The sequence below is a fragment of the Sebastes umbrosus genome, chromosome 20, assembly GCF_015220745.1.
Source record: "Sebastes umbrosus isolate fSebUmb1 chromosome 20, fSebUmb1.pri, whole genome shotgun sequence".
Taxonomy (NCBI): Eukaryota; Metazoa; Chordata; class Actinopteri; order Perciformes; family Sebastidae; genus Sebastes; species Sebastes umbrosus.
The window spans coordinates 14812571-14834576 of NC_051288.1; the positions used below are offsets into that span (position 1 = coordinate 14812571).

General features: G+C 37.7%; 2 protein-coding genes across 8 annotated transcripts in view; both read right to left on the minus strand.

The window, feature by feature from the left end:
* plce1 (phospholipase C, epsilon 1) overlaps positions 1-5535 on the minus strand; it is a 96398-nt gene extending 90863 nt beyond the window's left edge. For all 7 annotated transcript variants that reach the window (XM_037754320.1, XM_037754319.1, XM_037754318.1 and 4 more), the window contains exon 1: positions 5356-5535. The gene's annotated coding sequence lies outside the window, so the exon portion shown is untranslated. The remainder of the gene's footprint in view (positions 1-5355) is intronic.
* A 2984-nt stretch (positions 5536-8519) lies between these two features.
* On the minus strand, positions 8520-19912 carry slc35g1 (solute carrier family 35 member G1). Its single transcript, XM_037754324.1, has 5 exons — positions 19448-19912; positions 15660-15840; positions 13811-13945; positions 13330-13526; positions 8520-12400 (listed from the first exon to the last, which is right to left on the minus strand). Exons 1-5 carry the CDS (start codon positions 19725-19727, stop codon positions 11988-11990), a joined length of 1206 nt encoding a protein of 401 aa, XP_037610252.1. The 5' UTR covers positions 19728-19912; the 3' UTR covers positions 8520-11987.
* Positions 19913-22006: the final 2094 nt, after the last annotated feature.

The following is a 22006-nucleotide window of genomic DNA, read 5'->3' on the forward strand; positions in this document are numbered from 1 at the left end:
GCTAACAGGGTTTTGATTTGGCTGAGAAAAAAACTGGACAAAGTTTTTATTCTAATCATAAATGTGCCTGGTTTCTGTGTCAACCCGACCCAAACCTCAACCACCGCAGCATTTAATGAGTCGCTACACCGCAAACACCTGATTTTTAATAAAAATAATCTAAATCAACATCTAATTCCATCAACATCAACCTCTTTTTTTAACAACAACAAACTTAAAATATCAGAAGATAAGGTAAACATTTTTTTATTATATTCTATATACATCTGTTAATTACCAATATTTGCAACGGGAACATCTGAATAGTGCCTTGAATCCCGACCTTATTGAAGTTTGAGCAAATTCAAAGAGCTTGAACTGGCCCAAACCCAGTGAGTCGAAACCCAGCCAGCTATGGGCAGAGAATCACAGCTCAAGTGGGTGAGAACTGATGGAAAACCGCTTTCCATCTGCTGGTCTGGACATTTCAGTGAAGAAAACCTAGTTGAATCTGGTACTGCATCCATAACCAGATAAACAGGATGGCTTCCCTCTTATTAGGAGAATTTGAAGTACGCATTTTAATAATACCGTCCTTCATTTAGAGGGAGGTATTATTAAATTTTTGGGTTGGGACCCAAAATGAGTCACATGCCAGTTTCTGGTGGGTCTCCACATAACAAGAGTGCTGGTTATGTTTGTATTAGTCATGGTCACTTAATGGGGCCAAACTGGCAAGGTTTCTTAAGCCCCTTGCACACATGCACTGCAACCCTGACATCTAGACATTACCCGGAGCGAGGAGCTGTTATGTGAGAACACAAATGTCCGAATCAGTTAGACCGGACATTAAACGGACTCAGAGTAGCAGGAATACGATTTCAAACACACTCGATGAGAGGGAGTTGACAGACAAGACAATGGTGGAGGATTTGGTGTAAAAGCGAAAAAAGCAAAAGCGCCTGTTTGGAAATTCTTACGATTTAAACCCAATGCTATAAGGGGACCATAACGTTAATGAGGCAATCGCTGTGCGGAGGACGGAGCGGTCACAGCCGGTGTGCACAGCGCAGCAGCTCCAGGTGGAAACCTACAGCCTCGCAGCGAAAGCTGGAACCGGAGAGGCCAGACACAGCCATCCAACGGTAAAGATCAAAAGTAAGCGCTCTACATATGTTAGGCGCTGTCTTTTCTTTAAAAGATGTCCGGTGCAATCGGTAACACCGGTGTTGTCACAAGTTTATTAACCGTTGGGGAAATTTCCTCACTGTCAGTAAGGGCCAATGCAGAAATCGGCACACAAATTCTAGGAACAGCAACGGTTATTTATGACCAAATTGCGAACCGGCTACGTGGCCGGGGTGTTTTTTGCGTCATGTACTGCAATCCTGCACGCTCTACCCAAGCGCAACTCCTCTCCTAAACCAAACAGAGTATTTCCAGTAGGTGAGAAACGCGTCTGACACGGACAATCTCCTGTTGTGTGCTACATGTGTGAAAGGGAACTCGTATGAGAAAACAGCTTTAGATTAATAAGTTTGAGCAACCCCATTTTTGGCCCGCATGTTTTTTTAATAATAAAGCATGTCATCTGAAGAGGCGGTGTGAACCTACACACCCTGAAAATCTTCAACACTGTTACGTGTCAGGAAAGATCAAGGCTACTTATGAAGATTTTATCAACCAAGCCACCGTGAGAGCTCAGAAATACTGAAACAACTACGCGAAGGAGCAAACTATCCACCTTTCCATTACCAACTTTTATCGCCTTACAATACTGATAGCACCAGAATAAAACAAAGAGAGTGTGAAAAAAAGAAGATGATATATCAACCAATTCGACACAGTCTCTCTCTGCCAGTAACAAAGTGAGAGACTGGTTACGCTGGGAACAGCGCTGCAAACAGAACAGAGTTTTCATGCGAGGGACCTGGAGAACATATGGCTTTGATTAGAGGGCAGGGCAGAGAGAGACGCCAGTGGAAAGTGCACAGAAAGAGAGAAGGGGGGGGGCTCTATGTGTGTGTGAGTATCTGTTTGTGCGAACATTAGAGGGCTGACTCAAGAAGGGGTGACTGTATCTTCACGGTGGATGTGAATGGTAATATGCATGATGTGTGTGTGTGTGTGCTCGGCTTGTTAACAAAGAGATAAAAAAAAGATGACTCAAAAAAGGGGGGAGGACTGCTGAACTGAAGAATTAAATGAGGGCCAGTGTTTGTGAATATGTGTTTATAACAACAGAAAGAGTGTTAAGGCATAATAAACCACGCCAACAGAAATGATGCTGAGCCATGTTCATAACACACTGGCGCCAAACCTCCACTGTGACCTTTGGCCATCAGTTTTTCATAATACAAACCACATACTTGTTGCTGTTCATTGAAATCAAATGAACTGCTCTGTGCAATCAGCTAGTTTATATTTCAACAATTTCATTAAACTTGTGGGGGGGGGATACTCTAAACATTATGTAAGCATATGGCAATAACAGAACATATGCCTTGGCCTGACTACAACCAAAATTTCAATGAAGTATTCATTCTTTTCAGACACTTAGTTTATCAATTTCAAGCTGTTGCCTGGACAAGACCGAGTCAAAATAAGTTCATATCAGAGACTAGTTCCAGCAAAGGGAAATCTGGTTGCCACACTGAAGCCAGAAGACTCTGTTACATGTTATCTAGCTTACAGTTATTTTGTTTTGTTCAGTGAAGACTTGAAACTAGCGATTTAGACCATAAACTCATGATTACAATGTTTACTGAGGTAATAAATCAAGTGAGAAGTAGGGTCATTTTCTCAGACTTCTATACAATCAGATGTCTTTTTGCAACCAGAGGAGTCGCCCCCTGCTGGCTATAAGAAAGAATGCAAGTTTAAGGGACTTCAGCATTGGTTTCACTTTTCAGACCGTTTTCTTTGTGTTGCACACAAGGACGAGCAAGCACATGCATGCGCAAACACACGGACAACGCAATCCACATTCCCGCCACTGGTTTCACGCTATTCCGCTGATTGACAGTTGGTGGAGGTATAAAAGCAAATAAGCAATGCGCCAGCAAAAGGCAGAGAAGAAGAAGAGTGCTAGTAAACATGGATGTAAACAATGCAGGATTAAAAAATATTCAAAACATTTGACGTTGAAATGCATTCAACAAGGCCTCAAGGATCGATGCATTATGGTGAGAAAGCTATCAACATAACTTGGTTTGTTTACAAAAATCTCCACAAGGCACCTTTAATTTAAAAAAAAAAGAAGAAGAAAATCAACGTGCAGCAGAGGCTTGAGAAGCATGAAGCAAAAAGAATGTATTCCACAACTGCTGAATGTTTTAAGGTCAAAGGTCAATTATGGCCACAATTAACACCCTTCTAGACACTGGAAAAACTGTGATGTCATCAAGAAAAAGTCTGGAGCTGCTCCACAGCTGAACAAATGGGAATCACCAACTGGGGTTTCTGGAAGCGAGGATGCACTAATGCAGAGAACAGACTTGTCCAACCTGTCTCCCATCCCCGTCTGCTCCAGATTTCTATCTCAGGACATCACCACACCTTATCTTCAACTGTTGCCTCATAATATGCCCTGATTTTTGAGGACACATGATGACTGGAAGTTGAATAAATGTCTGTCTGCCAGTCTGTAAAAATACTGTAATTTTGTCAACCACAGTAGACGGTTAATATCCATTAAATAACATGGTTGTAAGATGTATCTTGAGTGTCTTTTCTCCTTGTGGCCTCTCACTTTGCAACTGTAAACAAGCCTTGTGTCCTATTAGTGTGTGCCAACTGTCAAATGGACTATTTGTTCCATAAGTTGCCCATGTGTCTCTGAACCACGGACGCAAGCAAAAACAATTCCTGCCCTCCTGTTAGTGATTCTGATCTGGATCTGATTCATCTGAGCTGTATTTCCCTTTCATTTCCATGTGTAGTTTAAAGCAACATCACATACCAAAGGGTTAAAGGTCACAGTGCCCAAGGGATGTTTAGGGGGACTAAGTAAATAACAACTTCACCTGTCAAACTAACAAACAATGCCAGTGGCATGCACAACTTTAAAGGGGACATATTATGCTTTTGTATTTTGTGTTTCTACTAGAACATGTTTACTTGCTGTAATGTTAAAAAAAAAAACTTTATTTTCCTCATAATGTCGGCCTGAATATACCTGTATTCACCCTCTGTCTGAAACGCTCCGTTTTAGCTCATATCAACGGAATTGCAACGGAATTACGTTGCTAGGCAACAGTTTGGGTCCATGTTTACTTCCTGTCTGTTGATGTTATTCACATACACTGCAACAGAAAATAAACTGGGACACATTTAGAATGTTTACATTTAAAACCGTGTAATGGTCTAAATATTGTATATTTGTGACATCACAAATGGACAGAAATCCTGACGGCTTGTTTCAAAAACGCACATTTCTGAATACGAGCTGTGTGTGTATTTCTCCGTATATTGAACGTTTCAATACTTTCACAGTATTTATATGGCACTTATACCTTCTTTATACTATAACAGACATGACAATCTCACTTTTTTACAATATGGGACCTTTAAAGTGAAAATAAAGTGCTAGCTAGTTTAGGCCAAAAAAAAAAAAAATCACATTTCCCTTATTTTGGCTATTATGCAACGTCAATAAACACAAACAAACAAATATGTATGACAAAACTGTCATGCATAGCAATGCACTTTGAAGCAAGCACAGAAAAACAATAGTTTTAAAGCATTTTTAACACCAAGAGACCAAAGGGTTAAAGGTCACAGTGCCCAAGGGATGTTTAGGGGGACTAAGTAAATAACAGCCTCACCTGTCAAACTAACAACAATGCCAGTGGCATGCACAACTTAAAAGTGAATGAAAGTGCTTGCTAGTTTAGGCAACAACAAAAAAAAAATCACATTTCACTTATTTTGGCTAATATTCAATGTCAATAAACACACAAAAAAAACAAATATGCATGACAAAGCTGGCATGCATAGCAATGCACCTCGAAGCAAGCACAGAAAAACACCTGCAGATAATAGTTTGAAAGCATTTTTAACCCCCAAAAAAAACGAAGAAACGCGTGGAACCTCATTTGCTAAGGTGTGTTTCTGCAGGGAGTTTCAGAGGAGGTGAGTCAAGCTAACAAAGCTACAAACATTTCATTATACATTCCTTTCTAGTACTCTAAAGTCAATGCAAAAGCATTATTCTACCATTTGCTTGATTTTTTGATTAGCTTCGGGGTGCCTGAACACACCTTTGGAAACCACTGCCACTGTGAGCAACTCCACAAACAAACCAAAAACTCGTGCAACTCGTGCAAAAAGGTGTCTAAAACGTGACAGTTTGAGGATGCGGCGTTGCAAACTTACCGAGCAGTGTTGTCAGATCCAGTTAGCATCCATCTAGACTCAGCACACGGGACTAGTTGAACACATGTTCTGCTAAACTTCTCGTGGACTGACTGGTTTGTATCACAGCTCTCTCTCGGATAGACAGTTGATTGCGGCAGCTCGTGCTGCGGTAGGAAACCGCTCTCTTCTCTGTTGCCTTCAGGTTCTCCTCGGAAATACTGAACTCCAAAATTCAAAATCAAAATTAGGCATAAATGAAATACATTTGGCTGTGCAATATATCCTTGATGCAATATACACCTCAAGTGCAACTACCTTTGTTTACATTACATCTATTTTATATTTTATACCTCTAGTGTGACACTTCTGTTTATATTTATTTATTACATCTACTTTACCTGTTTTATTTGCTTTATAACTGTGTTTACCTGTTAAATGTTTTATCTGCCTCGTTTAGTCTTGTCAAGTATTTGTGCTTGAAAAGGGAGAAGTGAGCAGAGGGGTACTCAGTTGGTTGCATTATGCAACCACACCGCTAGATGCTGCCAAATCCTACACACTGTTCCTTTAAGATCTTAATTAGTGACAATGAGTTATAATAATTTTCAGTCTAAATTAAGTTCATTTGGTGCATATTCTTAAATTATGTTTTTTATTTAATTACCACAAATTAACTGACCCTCTAGGACCAGATAGTATTATTCTAGCATAGGAGAATTGGTTCTGAGCATATAGTGCAGTTTCTGTTTATAATCTGCTGTGTGCACTGCATTGGATGGGAACTTGGCATAATATTGGTTTGAAAGTCACAGTTAATTCAGTGTTTTGTTTTATGTGGTAAATGCAAAACCTATGTATGTAATCGTGCTCTTCTCATGAGTGTTTAACAACATGTTAAAACTAATGGTAAAATATCCAACAGCACATGAATGCAGCATCTTCTTCTCTCCCAGTAGCCAACTGAGCTGTGGACAGGAGGACAATAACTGCGTCTCTGGGTTACTTTGTGGTCCAGTGTCTGTGTGTCACCACATTGGAATGTCTGGCAACTATTTCACACCATATAGCCAGTCACCCCCTTCATGCAGCTTGTCCTATACATCGTTTCCTATGATCCAAAAAAATGTTTTTTATAGTTTTATAGCAATTCATAGGTTGGCCCCCACATCAGTGACCCCTTGGGTCATCCACAATCAGTTGCCGTGCTCGGACCGGGCCTGGCCCATGATCTGCCTCACCTCAGCCAAATCACGTTTCTATCTGGGACAGGTTCTATTGGCAGATGAATAGGATTTTTGAATAAATATCATAATAATTTCATTCAATTTGGTTGGCAAAGGCAAATCCATTTCACGATTGCTTTTATTATTATTATTATTATTATTATTATTATAGAAAGTAGGCTACTAGGTTGCAGTCGTCCCGCCCCCGAGACAGCAAAAGCACGTGCTGAAAGAGAGATGCCCTTTTCCACTTCACAGCCTATAACTGCATTTATTTCAACTTGGAAAATGAGGGACTATTTTCCAATTCCCTCCCGCTCCCCACTGATGGGAAGTCTTATGCCATCTGTCAGGAATGTGCAACCCTTCCATTCCTCCAACTCTCCTCCACCCAGGAGCGAGCAAACCTTTGGGAATCCCCACCTCCCTGATAAAAAAGGAGGGCGAAGGTTAATTTTCTTTTTTTCAATGTCCCCAGCATATCTTTATTTTAACCACGCCATTAACATCTCATGTGACTTCATAACTTGCAAAAAAAGCTTTGAAATAATCAATAGGAAAAAAAGAAAGTGTACAAAGAAGGGAGAGAAATAAACAGATTGCATGTATGTGTGTGAGAGAGAGTATTTGACAAGCCATTGCTTGACAAATAAGGTACTGTAGATATAGTGATAACACAGAATCGTATTAGTTACACACACCTTTGACCTAATCTGATAGTATAACTAAAAAAAGAAAACTCCCAAAGAAAACTTCTTAACACAAACTGCAAATTTCCCCAAAAATGTTTAACCTTACATGCTTTAATGTTTGTTTCTCTTATTTTGCTGTTTTATTCTAATAAAAGCTTATCTTTTATTTTATTTTTTAATCTATGTGGTTGTTAATAATTCAACTGGGAAAACTGGACAAACAAATCTTGTTTATTCAGTTCATGACTGTGAAACATTAATAAAAAGCATTCGAATAGGCAAAACTAAACATAGAGTTTCAGGTGAAGTAGCGTTCAAGAGCACATCCTTGTTTTTGTGGCTCCTGCCCTCTGCTGTCAGTAAAGGTTCATTACATGTGCAGGAAGCTACTGTTATACTACTGTTGCATCTGATGCAATAATAATAATAATACTGATAATAATAGTATTGATCATAGGGTCCCAAATACAATTTTTTGGGCTACTGTAGGTTACATAGAATCAACAAAATACGTCCTACTATAATCTTTGTTGTATTTTATCTGTATAGTATGACTTTTATCTATACGGTATATTGTATACAGGTGACTGCGCTTTATAGAAATTGATGGTGATTGCGTGTTGAATTTGAGAACATAAAAAAATAGTACTAAAGCTGAAGATAAAAAATGTAGTTTTCATTTTTATACATGACATCTTTAGAATCACGATAGTCCTAATTCTCCCCTACAACAATGAGCTACTCTGTTCTAGTTCGGCTTCTTCACACACAGATCCAGAGGAAGGTCTGTATGCAGTTAGCCCTCTGCGGAAGGTATAATCCTTTTTTTTTTAGCAAGATATGGGTTGTATGTTGAAACACAGCCGCTCTGCATGAATACACAATGCCTCACACAACTGTGTACAAACAAAGGGTGGGGAATAAACAAAGGTGTAATGCTCAAAGAGACAAACAAGCTGCATGCACACGTACACACAATGACTACAATCCACTCAGCCAGGTACTATTCTGATCTGAGCACTCTACCTGACTCAGTAGTTTGCACCATTGTCACCTATGGTGACACCATGGTAACACCATGGTGACACCATGGTGACACCATGGGCTTTGAGTGCAGACAATGCCTCTACACAGTTTGGGTCTGCTCCACAAGTTTCAGTCATGTTAGAAAGACATAATGAAGCACGATTTCTCAAGTGAGTTGTGAAAAAGAAGCAGAAAAATAACCTTTCCTCAGAAGACAAATCAAGACCACAGACAATACGAGTTATAATATTCATATAGAATTTATTACTAAATCATAGTATACTAAATATAATCAATCACTATGCAGAAATATATACATCTTACAGAATATGTTGATGTAATATATTACAGAAATAGTAAAATAAATACTATTAAAGCATAGTTTAAAATCCCTAAAAACAGCTTCTTCTTTGTAAGGCTTATAGGTCCTGAAACAAATGTTTACCTAACCGTTTTATGGAAATACAACACATTGTGTTTACGCTACCAGCATTCAAATCAACTAAACTAGCAATCTGAGGTAAAAATCTACGTCAAAGCAAATCAAACAAGAATAACGGAAAATTAGAACATCTGAAGTGACCATAACAGCCTACTGTACTACGAACAATGATTAAAAAACAATGTCACAGTGCTTTTAAATATATTCCTCCACACTAAAGTATGATACTGGGATCACATGGGATTTTATTCTATTTCAAACTTTGGCTGATGTTACTTTCCCAGGGCTTGTCGTACAATGAACCCAAATGAATCATTTAACTATATTAGACTCTTTAAAACTAATGGGTAGGATAAGAATTTTAGGAACTGATATATAGTTTTATTATAACTGGTATTGGTAATAAAATACCACATCAGTCCTAATCATAATAACCACAGCAAATTACATGGACATAAAAATCAAATAAGCACTCATAGGAGAGTGCTTTCTCCAGCATAGAAAGGTTCACTGTAAATCTAAATATTCCTCCTGGAATCCTTGTTTTGCTTCTTAAAGGGGACCTATTATGCTTATTTTCAGGGGCATACTTGTATCTGGGTTTCTTACTAGAACATGTTTACATGCTTTAATGTTCAAAAAAAGCTTTGTCTTTCTCATACCGGATGTTCTGCAGCATCTCTTTTCACCGTCTGTCTGAAATGCTCTGTTTAAGCTCCTGCCCCGCCCTCTCAAAAAGCTCAGCCTGCTCTGATTGGTCAACTGGCCCACTCTGTTACAATTGGTCAACCGAAACAAACTCCTCGGACTCCGCTCTAACTAGTTTTGTTTGATTGCGTGCCAAACTACCCGCTAGGCAAAATGTGTTACTTGGTGACATCACCATGTTACGGAAGAAAAGGCGGGACTTCAAGCTAGGCGTTTCAGGCAGTTCAGGAACAGTGTTTCTGCTTTGGCGTGGACTTTGGGCTTTGTAACTTTGCAGACCTTTTAAATTCACGAAAAAGCTATGTAACACACTAAAGGAAAGAGAAAAAGCACAAAAGCATAACAGGTCCCGTTTAAAGAAAAGAATGTACAAACATACATCACTGTCACAGGAAGTGTCACAGATTTAACAAAAAAAATAATAATGTGCAAACTCAGAGTTCAGTCTATTAGTGATTTACCAGATAAAAGGAGAAAGAGTTAAGTCTGGTGATGTGCAGCTGTGCCGACACAGTTCTCAACCCACGAGAACAGAAACAGCAGTGTGTGAAAAAATAGCGAGGAAGAAACTGCAGGATATTAAATAGCAGTCTAGCAGCACTAATTGCTGTCCTTGTCTAGCCGTATTTCACCCAATTAAACATTCCCGCAACAGAGGACTGCAGTTGCACCGAGACTTCATCAGTCATGACAGTGGGAAACTCTTCGCTAAATGCACAGGCTGCTGTGCTGGAAACCCACATCCCTTGAAATAACAGGATTTCTGGGGCTTCCTACAAAACACATAAAGATCACCTTTGATTAACTATGCAGCTGAGGACAGTGCTGACCTTTTAGGACAAAACACAATAATGCTTTTAGCACAATATCTTTTTTGCTTTGAAATCTCTCATTGAAATGTATTTTAAGACTATTTTTAAGTCTTATTTCTCAGCCAGATACAGGATGATGATCATGAGGTGACTACAGACATCCTCTTCTTGGCACAAGAATCACAGACGGCTGTTATGAGTCACTGATGCTCATCACAAAAACAAGTATACTCAAGTGTAAAACCTCAACATCAGCTTTCAAGTTTGGTAACTGTTTTGCTACTATTCGACTGACTGATGCAGGGCATGTTCGTACTGAACAACCTACGCTGTTTTAATGTAGTTTCATCTCTCATCTTTCCTCTCTAGGAAGAGGACGTCGTTATCTAGAAGCAATCCTTGTATGCTCGCTTCTTTGTTGGATTATAGTGGCAGGTTACTGACACTTTTTCTACCCTCTAGCAGAGACAAAGTGCAAACAACAACACCCCTCTTCTGAGCATCGTGGAAACTATATTTTTAGACTTTATCAGATGCTTAAGGAGGACATTAAGTGCTAGTTCTCCTGAGATAAGTAAGAAATCATTTTGGGGATAACGGTCATGCTTTAGGTGCCCCATTGAAAATGCTGTATCTTTGATTTTAAAAATCATTACTTATTGGGTTGACTTTTTTTTCAGAAGCACCCTACTTCATATTCATAATTATGCGCAATCACACCTGAGAGCCGCCCAGTTCAAGTTGCTGGTTACTGAGCAGCTCCACTAAGGGAAGCTGGAGGTTAAAGCTCCCGACTTAAGGCACTTCAAAGATATTAAGAACTTATCAACTATGGATTGGATGATAATGAATATTAGCTTATTATCTTGTACTATATTAGAAGAGACAGAAGAAAAATAAAATCACAAAGGAATAAATTCTTCATGGATTGGATTCATATAGGCATTAGGAGCAGTTAGGCAAGAGATCCCTGAGTGAATCGTACAGCTGTTTTCAAGTAACAATTTGTATCCAATTTAGGGGATTTTATTTTTATATTTTATATTTTTTTGTTGACTCAAATATCTGCAATGTCTTTCTAACCAACACGTTAGGTTTGCTAAACAGAAATGAGTATTTAAGTGCTAATACTGCTCATTTGGTTTGCATTACATTTCCTTTTTCTGATTGTATTGTCAGCACCACAAATATGTTAAGTATTTTTTGCAGATACTGATTCGATAGTGCATACCAGAATAAAATGGCATATGTTATATACTTTTTTTTGCAGTATACTATTGTTGCCAAGTTATGTAACACAGTATGGGTGGTCGCGATGCAGTACACCTCTCTCTTTGGCTAGAGCAAATGGAAAATGGGACTGAGGATATCCTTCATAAAACGGCTTCATTATGGTGAAATTGGACTTTGGAGAAAATAGATTAAATCTGTGTTGAATATGCAGTTAGTTCGCTGCTCAGGCTCCAAGGAGCAGGATATGGTTTCGGGGCAGCAGCAATTTTTCATTCCTGTATTTAACACGTATAGCACAATTCAAATTTGAATTTAATCATGAACTCATAACTGACCTCTACTAGATTAATCCTTCTATATTTCTATTGTGAATCTCCATAGAGCTTAAACCTCCTTAAAGGTTTGCATGTACTGTAAGTAACAAGTAAAATACAGAATAAATCAAGAACGTATGATAGTGAAAAAAAAAAAGAAGAAATAGTAATACCAAAGTATTCTACGTTGCTTCTCCTTCTCAGCACTTGCGAGAGCTGGTGTACCACTTCCGAAGTGCTACCCCGCTAGTGCTCACCACCACGCACAGCGCCCCGCCGAGGCTCCACAAGGTCGGCGCACGGTTGAGGAAAATAAATTGAAAGATGAACGCCAGCACCACGTCAATAGTCCTCACCAGGGCCACGGGTGCGGCCTTCTCAATCTGCAGGGCCTTTGTGAGGAAGGTCTGGCCGGCGATACCCAGGACGGCGATCAGCATCAGCATCCAGCGGTCGCGGCCACAGTACGGGATTTTCCACTCCCCGAGGATGGTTACAGTGATGATGCACTCGATGAAACCGATGACAGCGTAGTACCAGACGGAGAGGTAGTAATGGACGCTTTTCCCCATCTTACGAAGGACAACAAATGTAAAAGCAGCCCCAATGGCTCCTATGATTAAATAGAAAAATAAGAGACTGAATGAATACAGCTATCAGAAGAATAATGATAAACCAATTAAAAAGACATACGAGGCTTAAAGGTCAAATACAATATGTTTTCAAATCTACTGCTTCATGGCTACATAATAGGGCTGTCAATCGATTACAATATTTAATCGAAATTAATCACACATTTTTATGTGTTCAAAATGTACCTTAAAGGGAGATTTGTCAAGTATTTAATACTCTTATTAACATGAGAGTGGGCAAATATGCTTGCTTTATACAAATGTATGTATATATTTATAATTGAAAATCAATTAACAACACAAAACAATGACGAATATTGTGTAAAACCCTCACAGGTACTGCATTTAGCATTAAAAATATGCTCAAATCATAACATGACAAACTGCAGCCCAACAGGCAACAACAGCTGTCAGTGTGTCAGTGTGCTGACTTGACCCAAACTGCATGTGATTTGTCATCAAGTGGGCATGTCTGTCGCTAAACTAGCCATTCCTGCTAGTTGGAAAAATTCAAACCGCAAATCCAAACAGCTAAAACTAGGTTTCTTGGCAGAGTGGCGAATGTCACTTTTTGGTGCATTTAGGTGCTTATAAATCTGAAAGAACCCTAAACCAACACATGGAGAGGAACTATTTGAGCACCAAGACTGGAAGAGAGGGAGAGACCTTCCCAGAGTAGAACCATGACTAATTGGAAAGACTGTATCTCCCAGCTAACCCTGATGTGCCAGGAGACGTAGCTCCACTACTGCATTGAATTCCCCTGGTTGCCATGGTAATCCTGACTGACAGACGTACCAGGGGTCTGAACAAAATTCATGCATCATACTTCCGATTTAGAACAATTTGACCTACTTATTATGGTCAAACAAACTTTACTGTTATATAAGTACTGTGCTTATTAAATCACCTCCAAAGGCAGCGATAGTCCCCTTGATGTGGTTGGTGTAGTTGCCCTCAATGCCACGTTGATGATCGCCAAAGAGGAATGGTGGTCGGGCGATGAGGAGGACTCCAGCGATGGTAAAAACAGTGAAGACACAGTCCCAGATTGTACATCTCTCCTTCAGGAAGATCCAGGCCAGGATTGAGGTAAAGACTGGATTACTGAAAGAAAGAGGAAATTAGTAAGAGAGGGAGAGTGATAGAGGTGAGGAAAAAAGTAAGAAATATATGGGTACAGATAAATAAATATAATAAAGAGGGAAGTTAAGAGATGAGGTATCCCAGATGTTTAATGAATTACTGATAAATACGGGAGGGAGAGATGATTAAGAGGAAAAAAGGAAAATGAGATTAGCGAAAAAGGTGACAGGCGTACAATTCAGGGAGGATAAAATCCATTTGTATTAGTATAATCTCCTCTAATCCACAATCAATTAAGTTCCCACCTGAACATGATGACTGTGGCGTCCGCTAGCGGCATCTGCTGAACAGCATAGTAGAGCATGATCATGGCGTTGGAGCCGATGAAACCCCGAAGCACCAGGAATACACGTTTGTCTCTGGGACCAAGGAAACCTGTCCTGGAGGAGCAGAGATACGAGGATGACGGATGAATGAATGACTGGATGGATGGATGATTAGACCGACTGACAGAGGAAGTAATAAAGAGAGTTTCAGACGGGGACGGATGGAGACAAATTGAGCAGCAAAGTGAGCGGAGAGATGACAAATGACTGGACGGCTGGATAGATAGATGGGTAAGTAATGTGGAGATGACAGTGATGGATGGACAGATGAACGGATTGGGCTGAATTGAGAGGAGGAGAGTTGATTGTGAATAATGGAAAAACAAAGAGGACGTATGGATGGATGGATGGATGGATGGATGAAGAGGTAAATGAATGAGTAGAAATACTGGCGGCAGTCTTTGGGAGATAAGTTTATTTTTGATTCTTGGGGTCACAAGGTGATTCTAAAGTGAAGTGGTTTTCTATCCATCCATGCAAAGATGATCGCGACTCATAAAGCTAGTGGAATAAAAATGAATGATTGCTAGATGCTATATTATCTTTCCGTAGTTAGTTCGATTACTTGTGTTTTTTTGTATTTTGTTTGGTGGAAGGGATGTTATTGTATACATCATGACAATAGTTTCACCTGGCTTGCTTTAAACATTATTTAAAAAAAAAAAAAAAAAAGATATTTACTCTACTAAGATTATGTCTCTGGTGCAAAGAAACCTTGGGGAAATACTGGACAAGATGTTTAAAACATGCACATGTCTCTATTACAACTTTAAATTATATAATTGCATAGTATTTCAGTTCTAATGGTTTATTTAAAGTTACTGTGAGGAACTTTTAATTGGTTCTGAAACAGTCTCAATTTAATACTGATGCCTACTTAAGCAAACAAGACCATCAGTGAGAATATAGGGCTATTTCTATATAGTTATTCTTAATGCCATCGGGTCATCCTCTGACCAGGAGCAGAGCTTCGCCTCGCTGCTTCGCCGGTCCCCACTGGGAGGCTGTATTGCTGGGCTTGCTGGAGGAAAGGGAGTCACAGGAGAACCAGAACCAGGACTAAGCGGGGCAGACTGTCAGACCCTGCTGCTGCTGTAAAATGAGAGGTTTTCTAAAGGGACTCTGGTACTCAGAAACACTACAGCTTTTGTCCACAGGGGCCGCCAAAATCAATGCAAAATAAAAGTTCCTCATAGTAGCTTGAATGCATTTAATTCTGTTGCAATTAAGAACTGATGATCAGATGTGAAATTCATTGTATATTTTAACAGTATTGCTGGGTGAAAATGTTACAGTGTGCTATTATTGATCAGTACATTCAAATAAAGACATTTTCGTAATTTATAAGAACATTTATGAGGATATTAAAAGCATAATAACGTCATGTGGGAAGCCAATATTCAAAATCTTCCCAACACTGGATTTACATGGTATATGTTTCCATCAGCAGGGCTGAGGGGAATATAATAATAATACATGTCTCTCACAACATTTTGACAACATAAACTTGTTTGAGCAGTGATTGTATGTTAAGCCAGGGTATTAGTCTAGGAGGTGGGCGACAAGGCATGAACACAAATGTAGGAAGATAAATTACTGGCAGGGATACGCCCTGCTTCGCTGCTGAGCTTTTGCACTTAATCTAATCACAACATATAAATTGTTGGTTTTAAATACAGACTGTTTGGGAGTAAATGCATGTGTAAACCTGGCGTTTTACTGTCTAACTGTGGAAATCTAAATATCTGAGTTTCTCCATCATGCTTACTTATGGTAGATGAGTAACGGCATAGTGAAGAGCATCTGGAAGAAGCAGCGTATGGCGCTGATCTCTATGGCGTGGACACCCTGGATGGTTTTCACCAAGAGGGCAATGATGGAGAAGAAAACTGTTGACAGGAAAGCATAGAACAAACCAAGACCTGGACATCTCTGTGGTTTCTCTGAATCTGAGAAGAAGAGAAAAGAAGGAGAGAAACACAGGGAGTTAGGGTGGGAGGGGCAGATAGGTATGAGGGGTATCACTGTTCCACATTTCGTCTAAAGTGAAGTAGAAAGTATGTTATTGAACTCCATGTGGCCTGGGTACAAAATTCAGTTTGAAAAAAACAACAAAAGAAAGCAGTGTAGTGTTTGCAAGTCCTGCCTGTGGAACAAAATACACTGATATGCCTGTGGAGATTAAATTCCAACCTGAGGTCACTCAGTCATCTTTCTTTGTATTTGTCCACAATGTGTGGTCTACTTTCATTTGTCATGTACAATATTTGATTTCCTAACCCTTGCACTGAGCCAAAGACATCCTGTTTTTTTTATTCTGGGTTCCATTATAATGCCTAGTAGACAATAGACACAGACAGGATCATTATTAGAGCGTTACATTACTGCGTTAACATTGATTTGTTTATTAAATCAGCTTTGAATCATCGACTTGGACAAAATAATTTTGTAATACATTATATGATCATGTCAGCACGTTATTATTTTACTGACAGTCTGTAAGCAATAATGAATTACTGTGTAAAATAATAATTATCTTTTAGTGTGAGAATACTTATACAAAGTAATAACATTTTAAATCAAGGAGATGTACACATTTATTCTCTAGTACTAGTGTTAATCTTTCTTCTTCACATGACATGTGTGTTATTTTTCACCAGGTACAAAATGTACACAAAGAGAAACTGATGTCAAGGGACACTGAGTGCATTTCTCACTTCCTTTTAAACTTTTGAATATCTGAAAACTGTTTAAACAGCTTATTTAAATCAGGGCTTAAAACATAATTGCTGTGGCTTTCCAATAAATTAGACACAAATTCTTAATCTGCAACTATTTGTTTGCTTTATTGCTTTTTAATGGGAAACACACCAGGCAAAAAGACTTTTGGGCTTTTTTGGTTCCATAACATCTTCATCGTCTTCTTTCAGACTACTGCGAAGAAAACATCCAAAATACACATTTAGCTGTTTACTTTACTACTTTGTCTGTTTGCGTTTTTTAGATTTCTCCTAAATTTGCTAAAAGTTAGCATTAGATAATGTCTCATTTGCATATTTAAACATTACATTTCAGAAAACTTGTATAACAAAAAAGAATTGTCTTAATGTAAGAAATCAATTTGGGACGTATCATGATGATATCTATTGGTTAAATTTTTTACCCTATTCACTTGGGTGTCTTCCCTTAAAAAGGCATTTACTCTCTCATTTTTTTACTTATTTGCTTGTTCTCGCTTTCTGTTTTTGTTTTCATTGTCTTTTAAATACCATTTCAATGTGTTCATACAGTCTTATGTTTAATATATTTAATGCATTTCTCTGTATTTCTCTCGCCCCTGTAAAGCACTTTGAATTGCCTTGTGTCTGAATGGTGCTCTATAAATAAAATTGCCTTGCCTTACAAAATAAAGCCACGTTTTTTCCTCATACAAAGTTACTCAGATAGGACAACCCTTATTACTCTCACACCTCTTTTATTGACGGGCACTTGTTGAACTTGCTGATGTTTGTAAAAGTGCACAGTCATCCTTCCTCTTTAAGGCTGATGCAAATGCTAAGCTGGGTTACAGCACTTTACCTTTATGGGCATCATATTATAGTTATTACTAGGCGTAGGTTAAGATATATGGACCCCCATAAAATATGACTGTTTTATTGTGAAATAATAAAAATAGATTTACATTAATTAAAAACAATTTCCTATACATAGCTCACATCATTGGTGCCCACTTGTGGCGTAACAAATTATAAAATTATGTAATTTGTGCCAGAAAAAATGTTAATAAAACGTTTTTATAAAAAAGTGTGAGGTGACTTTAACTGTCCTTTTCACCAGGTACAAAAGTGGAACTGATGTCCAGAGGCAGTGGGTGCATTTCTCACTTCCTTGTAAACTTTCGAATACCTGAAAACTGTCAGCTTATTTAAATTAGGGCTTAAAACATTATTGTTTGCAGTGGCATTCCAACAAATTAGACACAAAACTTGTTATTAATCTGTAACTATTTCTTTGCTTGCTTTTGCTTTTTAAAAATGCAATTTCTTTCTAATTTTGATTGTTCTCGCTTTCTGTTTTTGTTTTCATTGTCTTTTAAATGGAATTTTAACGTTTTCTTAAAGTTTTCTTATGTTTAATATTCTTCCTCATACAAAGTTACAAAGATGGGAAAACCCTTGTTACTCTCACACTTCTTTTATTGTTGGGCACTTACTTATTGAACTTACTGGTGTTGTAAAAGTGCACAGTCATCCTTCCTCTTTAAGGCTGATGCAAGCTGGTTTACAGCACTTTAATTTCATGGGCATCATATTATAGTTATTATTAGGCGTAAATTAAGAGATGTGGACCCCCATAAAATATTACTGTTTTATGTGAAATAATAAAATTGATTTCTTATACATAGCTCACATCATTGGTGCCCACAATTATGAAATTATGTAATTTGTGCCAGATATTAAGATATATGGACCCCCCCCTAAAATACTACTGTTTTATTCTGAAATAATAAAACTGAATTAATGTAATTTAAATGAATTTTTGCAAATGAATTTATGTAATTTGTGCAAGATATTAAGATATATGGACCACCCTACAATACTACTGTTTTATTCTGAAATAATAAAACAGATTCATTAGAAATGATTTCTTACACATAGCTCACATCATTGGTGCCAACTTGTACCGTGACAAATTATGAAATTACATAATTTGTGCCAGAAATTAAGAGATATGGACCCCCCCTAAAATACTACTGTTTTATTCTGAAATAATAAAACTGAATTTATGTAATTTAAATGAATTTTTGTAAATTAATTTATGTAATTTGTGCCAGATATTAAGATATATGGACCACCCTACAATACTACTGTTTTATTCTGAAATAATAAAACTGAATTTATGTAATTTAAATGAATTTTTGTAAATTAATTTATGTAATTTGTGCCAGATATTAAGATATATGGACCACCCTACAATACTACTGTTTTATTCTGAAATAATAAAACAGATTCATTAGAAATGATTTCTTACACATAACTCACATTATTGGTGCCAACTTGTACTGTGACAAATTATGAAATTACGTAATTTGTGCCAGAAATTAAGAGATATGGACCCCCATGAAATATGACTGTTTTATTCTGAAATAATAAAACTGATTTTTATTTTTAATTCATTAAAAATGATTTCTTATAAAATTGATTTACATTCATTAAAGATTATTTCTTATACATAGCTCACATCATTTGTGCCCACTTGTACTGTGACAAATTATGAAACTTTTGCCAGAAAAAGAAGTTTGTAAAAATGTGTGAGGTGACTTTAACTGTGCTATATCCCTGCCTAATAGGCTAATAGCCTCCACGTGATTTACGCACTGTTATCACTGATATGACGTGGACACGGTTGTATAACGTGAGGCTACACAGCCAGGAAGGCTCTCTTATCACTGCATATTCCTGTAAACTTTCATTAACATGTGATGTTAGAAGGATGGAGACAGTTTAGATGCAGTTAAACTGGAAAAGAAAAAAAAAGTAAAGTGCGCTCTTCTACCTTCAAGCGCGTCTCCTTCTGCGACGCTTCTTCTCCTGACGCAAAACGCCGGCGGACACAACGTTGTTTTCTTCTCCTCCTCGCTTCCTCTCGCTTCCTCAGCATCACCCTCCTCCTCGTGGTGGTTCTGCAGGTAAATCCTCGCTTCTGTCCGCTCATCATCATCATCATCATCGTCGTCGTCACGGCTGTCCACTTGGCGAAACACTACGGTGGTGACGCCGTCGTCCTCCGTGGACAAAGCGCGCTGCTCCTGCACACGGTGGTTCCAGTCGCCCATGGTGGTGAGATGTTACAGCCGAGCGGCAGCATGCCTCGGACGGACAGAGAGAGTATGCTGCTGCTGCTGCCCGCTTTCTCCTGGTGGTGCCCTGAGTGACTGAGAAGACAAGGTTAATGACTAACCTTGGTGGCAGGATACCAAGCTCGCCATGCGGTGGTTACTTTATCCACAGGGGGGCAGAAGAACTGCTCTGCTGCTTTGACAACTAAAACATTACCCAACAACGTTTACGCCCATATAGCAGAGGGAGGCAGTGGAGGTCTGAACCAACCAGATTACATGTATTCTTTATGAAAAACATTCACATGCTATAAGTATTAAAGATGTCTCCAGATGTGCAGATTCCACATGTTGCAAGATTATTATTACACACTGTTAAGAATTTCCCAGTAGAATAACAGTAAAGAACTGGCAGCAGGGTTGCCTTTGTGTTACTGTAAAATTAACATTATTATACTGTCGCTGAAATTTACAGCTTTGTACTGTTAATGAAAAATACAGTTTGAACTGTTTTTTTTTTTATTAATTTCACAGTATTTTACAGTTAATTTACTGTTTAAAGATACATTATATAGCTGTTTTTCACCTTTCTTTTACATTATCTTACTGATTTGTTTTAATGCACTATTTAGGTTGTATTTTTTCATTCATTTTAATAAACATTATTTTTTTCCTAGATGAATCGACTTAGCAGGTTACAGACATAGGAATAGTCACACTAAATACAATTAAAGGCACTTGTTAGGAAAAAGGCTATAATACACTTGTTGACACTTTTCCCAAAATGTATGTCTTTAGCTGGCTAGAAGCACAGAATGCAAACCAGAACAACATGTGAGTGAAGAACAGAGCTAATTCACTGATTTTACAATCATGTACAATGTACAAGCCTCACATGTGCAGATCAGATCCCAGAATTAAAAAAATACTGCATGAAACTGTTACTTTAGACAGTTGATCAGCAGTAAAGTGCTGTTTTTTAAGAATGCATTACAGTTCAGTTAAAACTATGAGCATATTTAAACAGGTTTTCTTTTGTATTAACAGTAAAGCACTGCTTTTAGCAATAACAGGTTAATACTGTTGAAATCCTGCTGTAAATTAACAGCAGTTGTTTACAGTGCAGGACTCAAACAGAATGGAGTTGTGACAGAAACTATAAAGCTGAGAGTTCTCTGTCAGACAGAGGTGAGATGTTGTAGAGAGTTATTGCTTTGGGCAGTTATTAAGTCAAAATAATGAAATTTTAAGACATTTGATAGACTAAATCATAAATATGAGTCATAGTTATGACATGAAAATCTTAACTTTCACATTTCTTCTGAATTTAATACAGTCATTCTAATGGGAAAGCATCATATCCATATGTGTAAGGGGGAAAACAGAAAACCTTATTATATTGTGTTTATTAATGAAATCATACTTTGTCAAATCATTGAAATTTGTAAAAAAAAAAACAAAAAAAAACAACATAAAGGCCATAAAACTTTTAAGATCACCTTTTGTTTTATAACATGCTGCCCAAGATGTGCTTTGCTAAATTATCCTTTTAATAAGTGAATGCTTTTCTCGCTTTTCTCATTGTTCTCTGTGAGCCCCCTGTTATTTTATTATTTATTATTTTATTTTATTATTTTATTTTATTTTATTTTATTATTATTATTATTATTATTATTATTATATAGTTTACTTACTGTTACATTTATCTGTTAAATATGTTATATGCAATGATTACGTTTTCAGAATTGTTGTCGTCCCATTCTTGATTTGTAATATTGATGTTATTGAAATGAAAAAAAAAAAAGACATATAGCATTTTTTTTTTCCAAAGCTTTTATGTATATGTCAACTGGAGTTGGTCTGGGGCATCAATGTATCTGCTGAAAGTAACTGATGTTTTTGTTCATACAGCTGGATTTTGGACCCACAATGGATTCATTACAAGGCCACAGCTAAACCCTTTTTATTTACCACCACAGTGGGGTGCCCTCAACACACTGGCTGACAACTGTAAATATTAAAAAGGTTCATTTGCAAAAACTCATAGTTTTGTCGAGAATCTTAATCATCTCAAATCATTTCTCAAATTTTAATTTGAAATTCTTTTAATTCTATTTTTATTATTCTTTTATTCTTAAATCTTTTTTTTTATTATTATTATTACTGTGCACTCAAGGGAATATCCATCAAACTAGTGTCCAGATCCAGATTTACTTTGTGAGAAATAGAACATATTTATACTGACGACTCATCAACAACAATAAAAAAAACTCTGA

Bases quoted from the DNA above. Each gene is read 5' to 3' on its own strand.
- slc35g1 (XM_037754324.1), bottom strand. From the start codon at position 19,727: ATGGGCGACTGGAACCACCGTGTGCAGGAGCAGCGCGCTTTGTCCACG. The intron at 15,841-19,447 runs GTAGAAGAGCGC...TCTTCTTCTCAG, and splicing joins AGAAGGAGACGCGCTTGAAG to ATTCAGAGAAACCACAGAGA. The intron at 13,946-15,659 runs GTAAGCATGATG...CTGCTCCTCCAG, and splicing joins CCGTTACTCATCTACCATAA to GACAGGTTTCCTTGGTCCCA.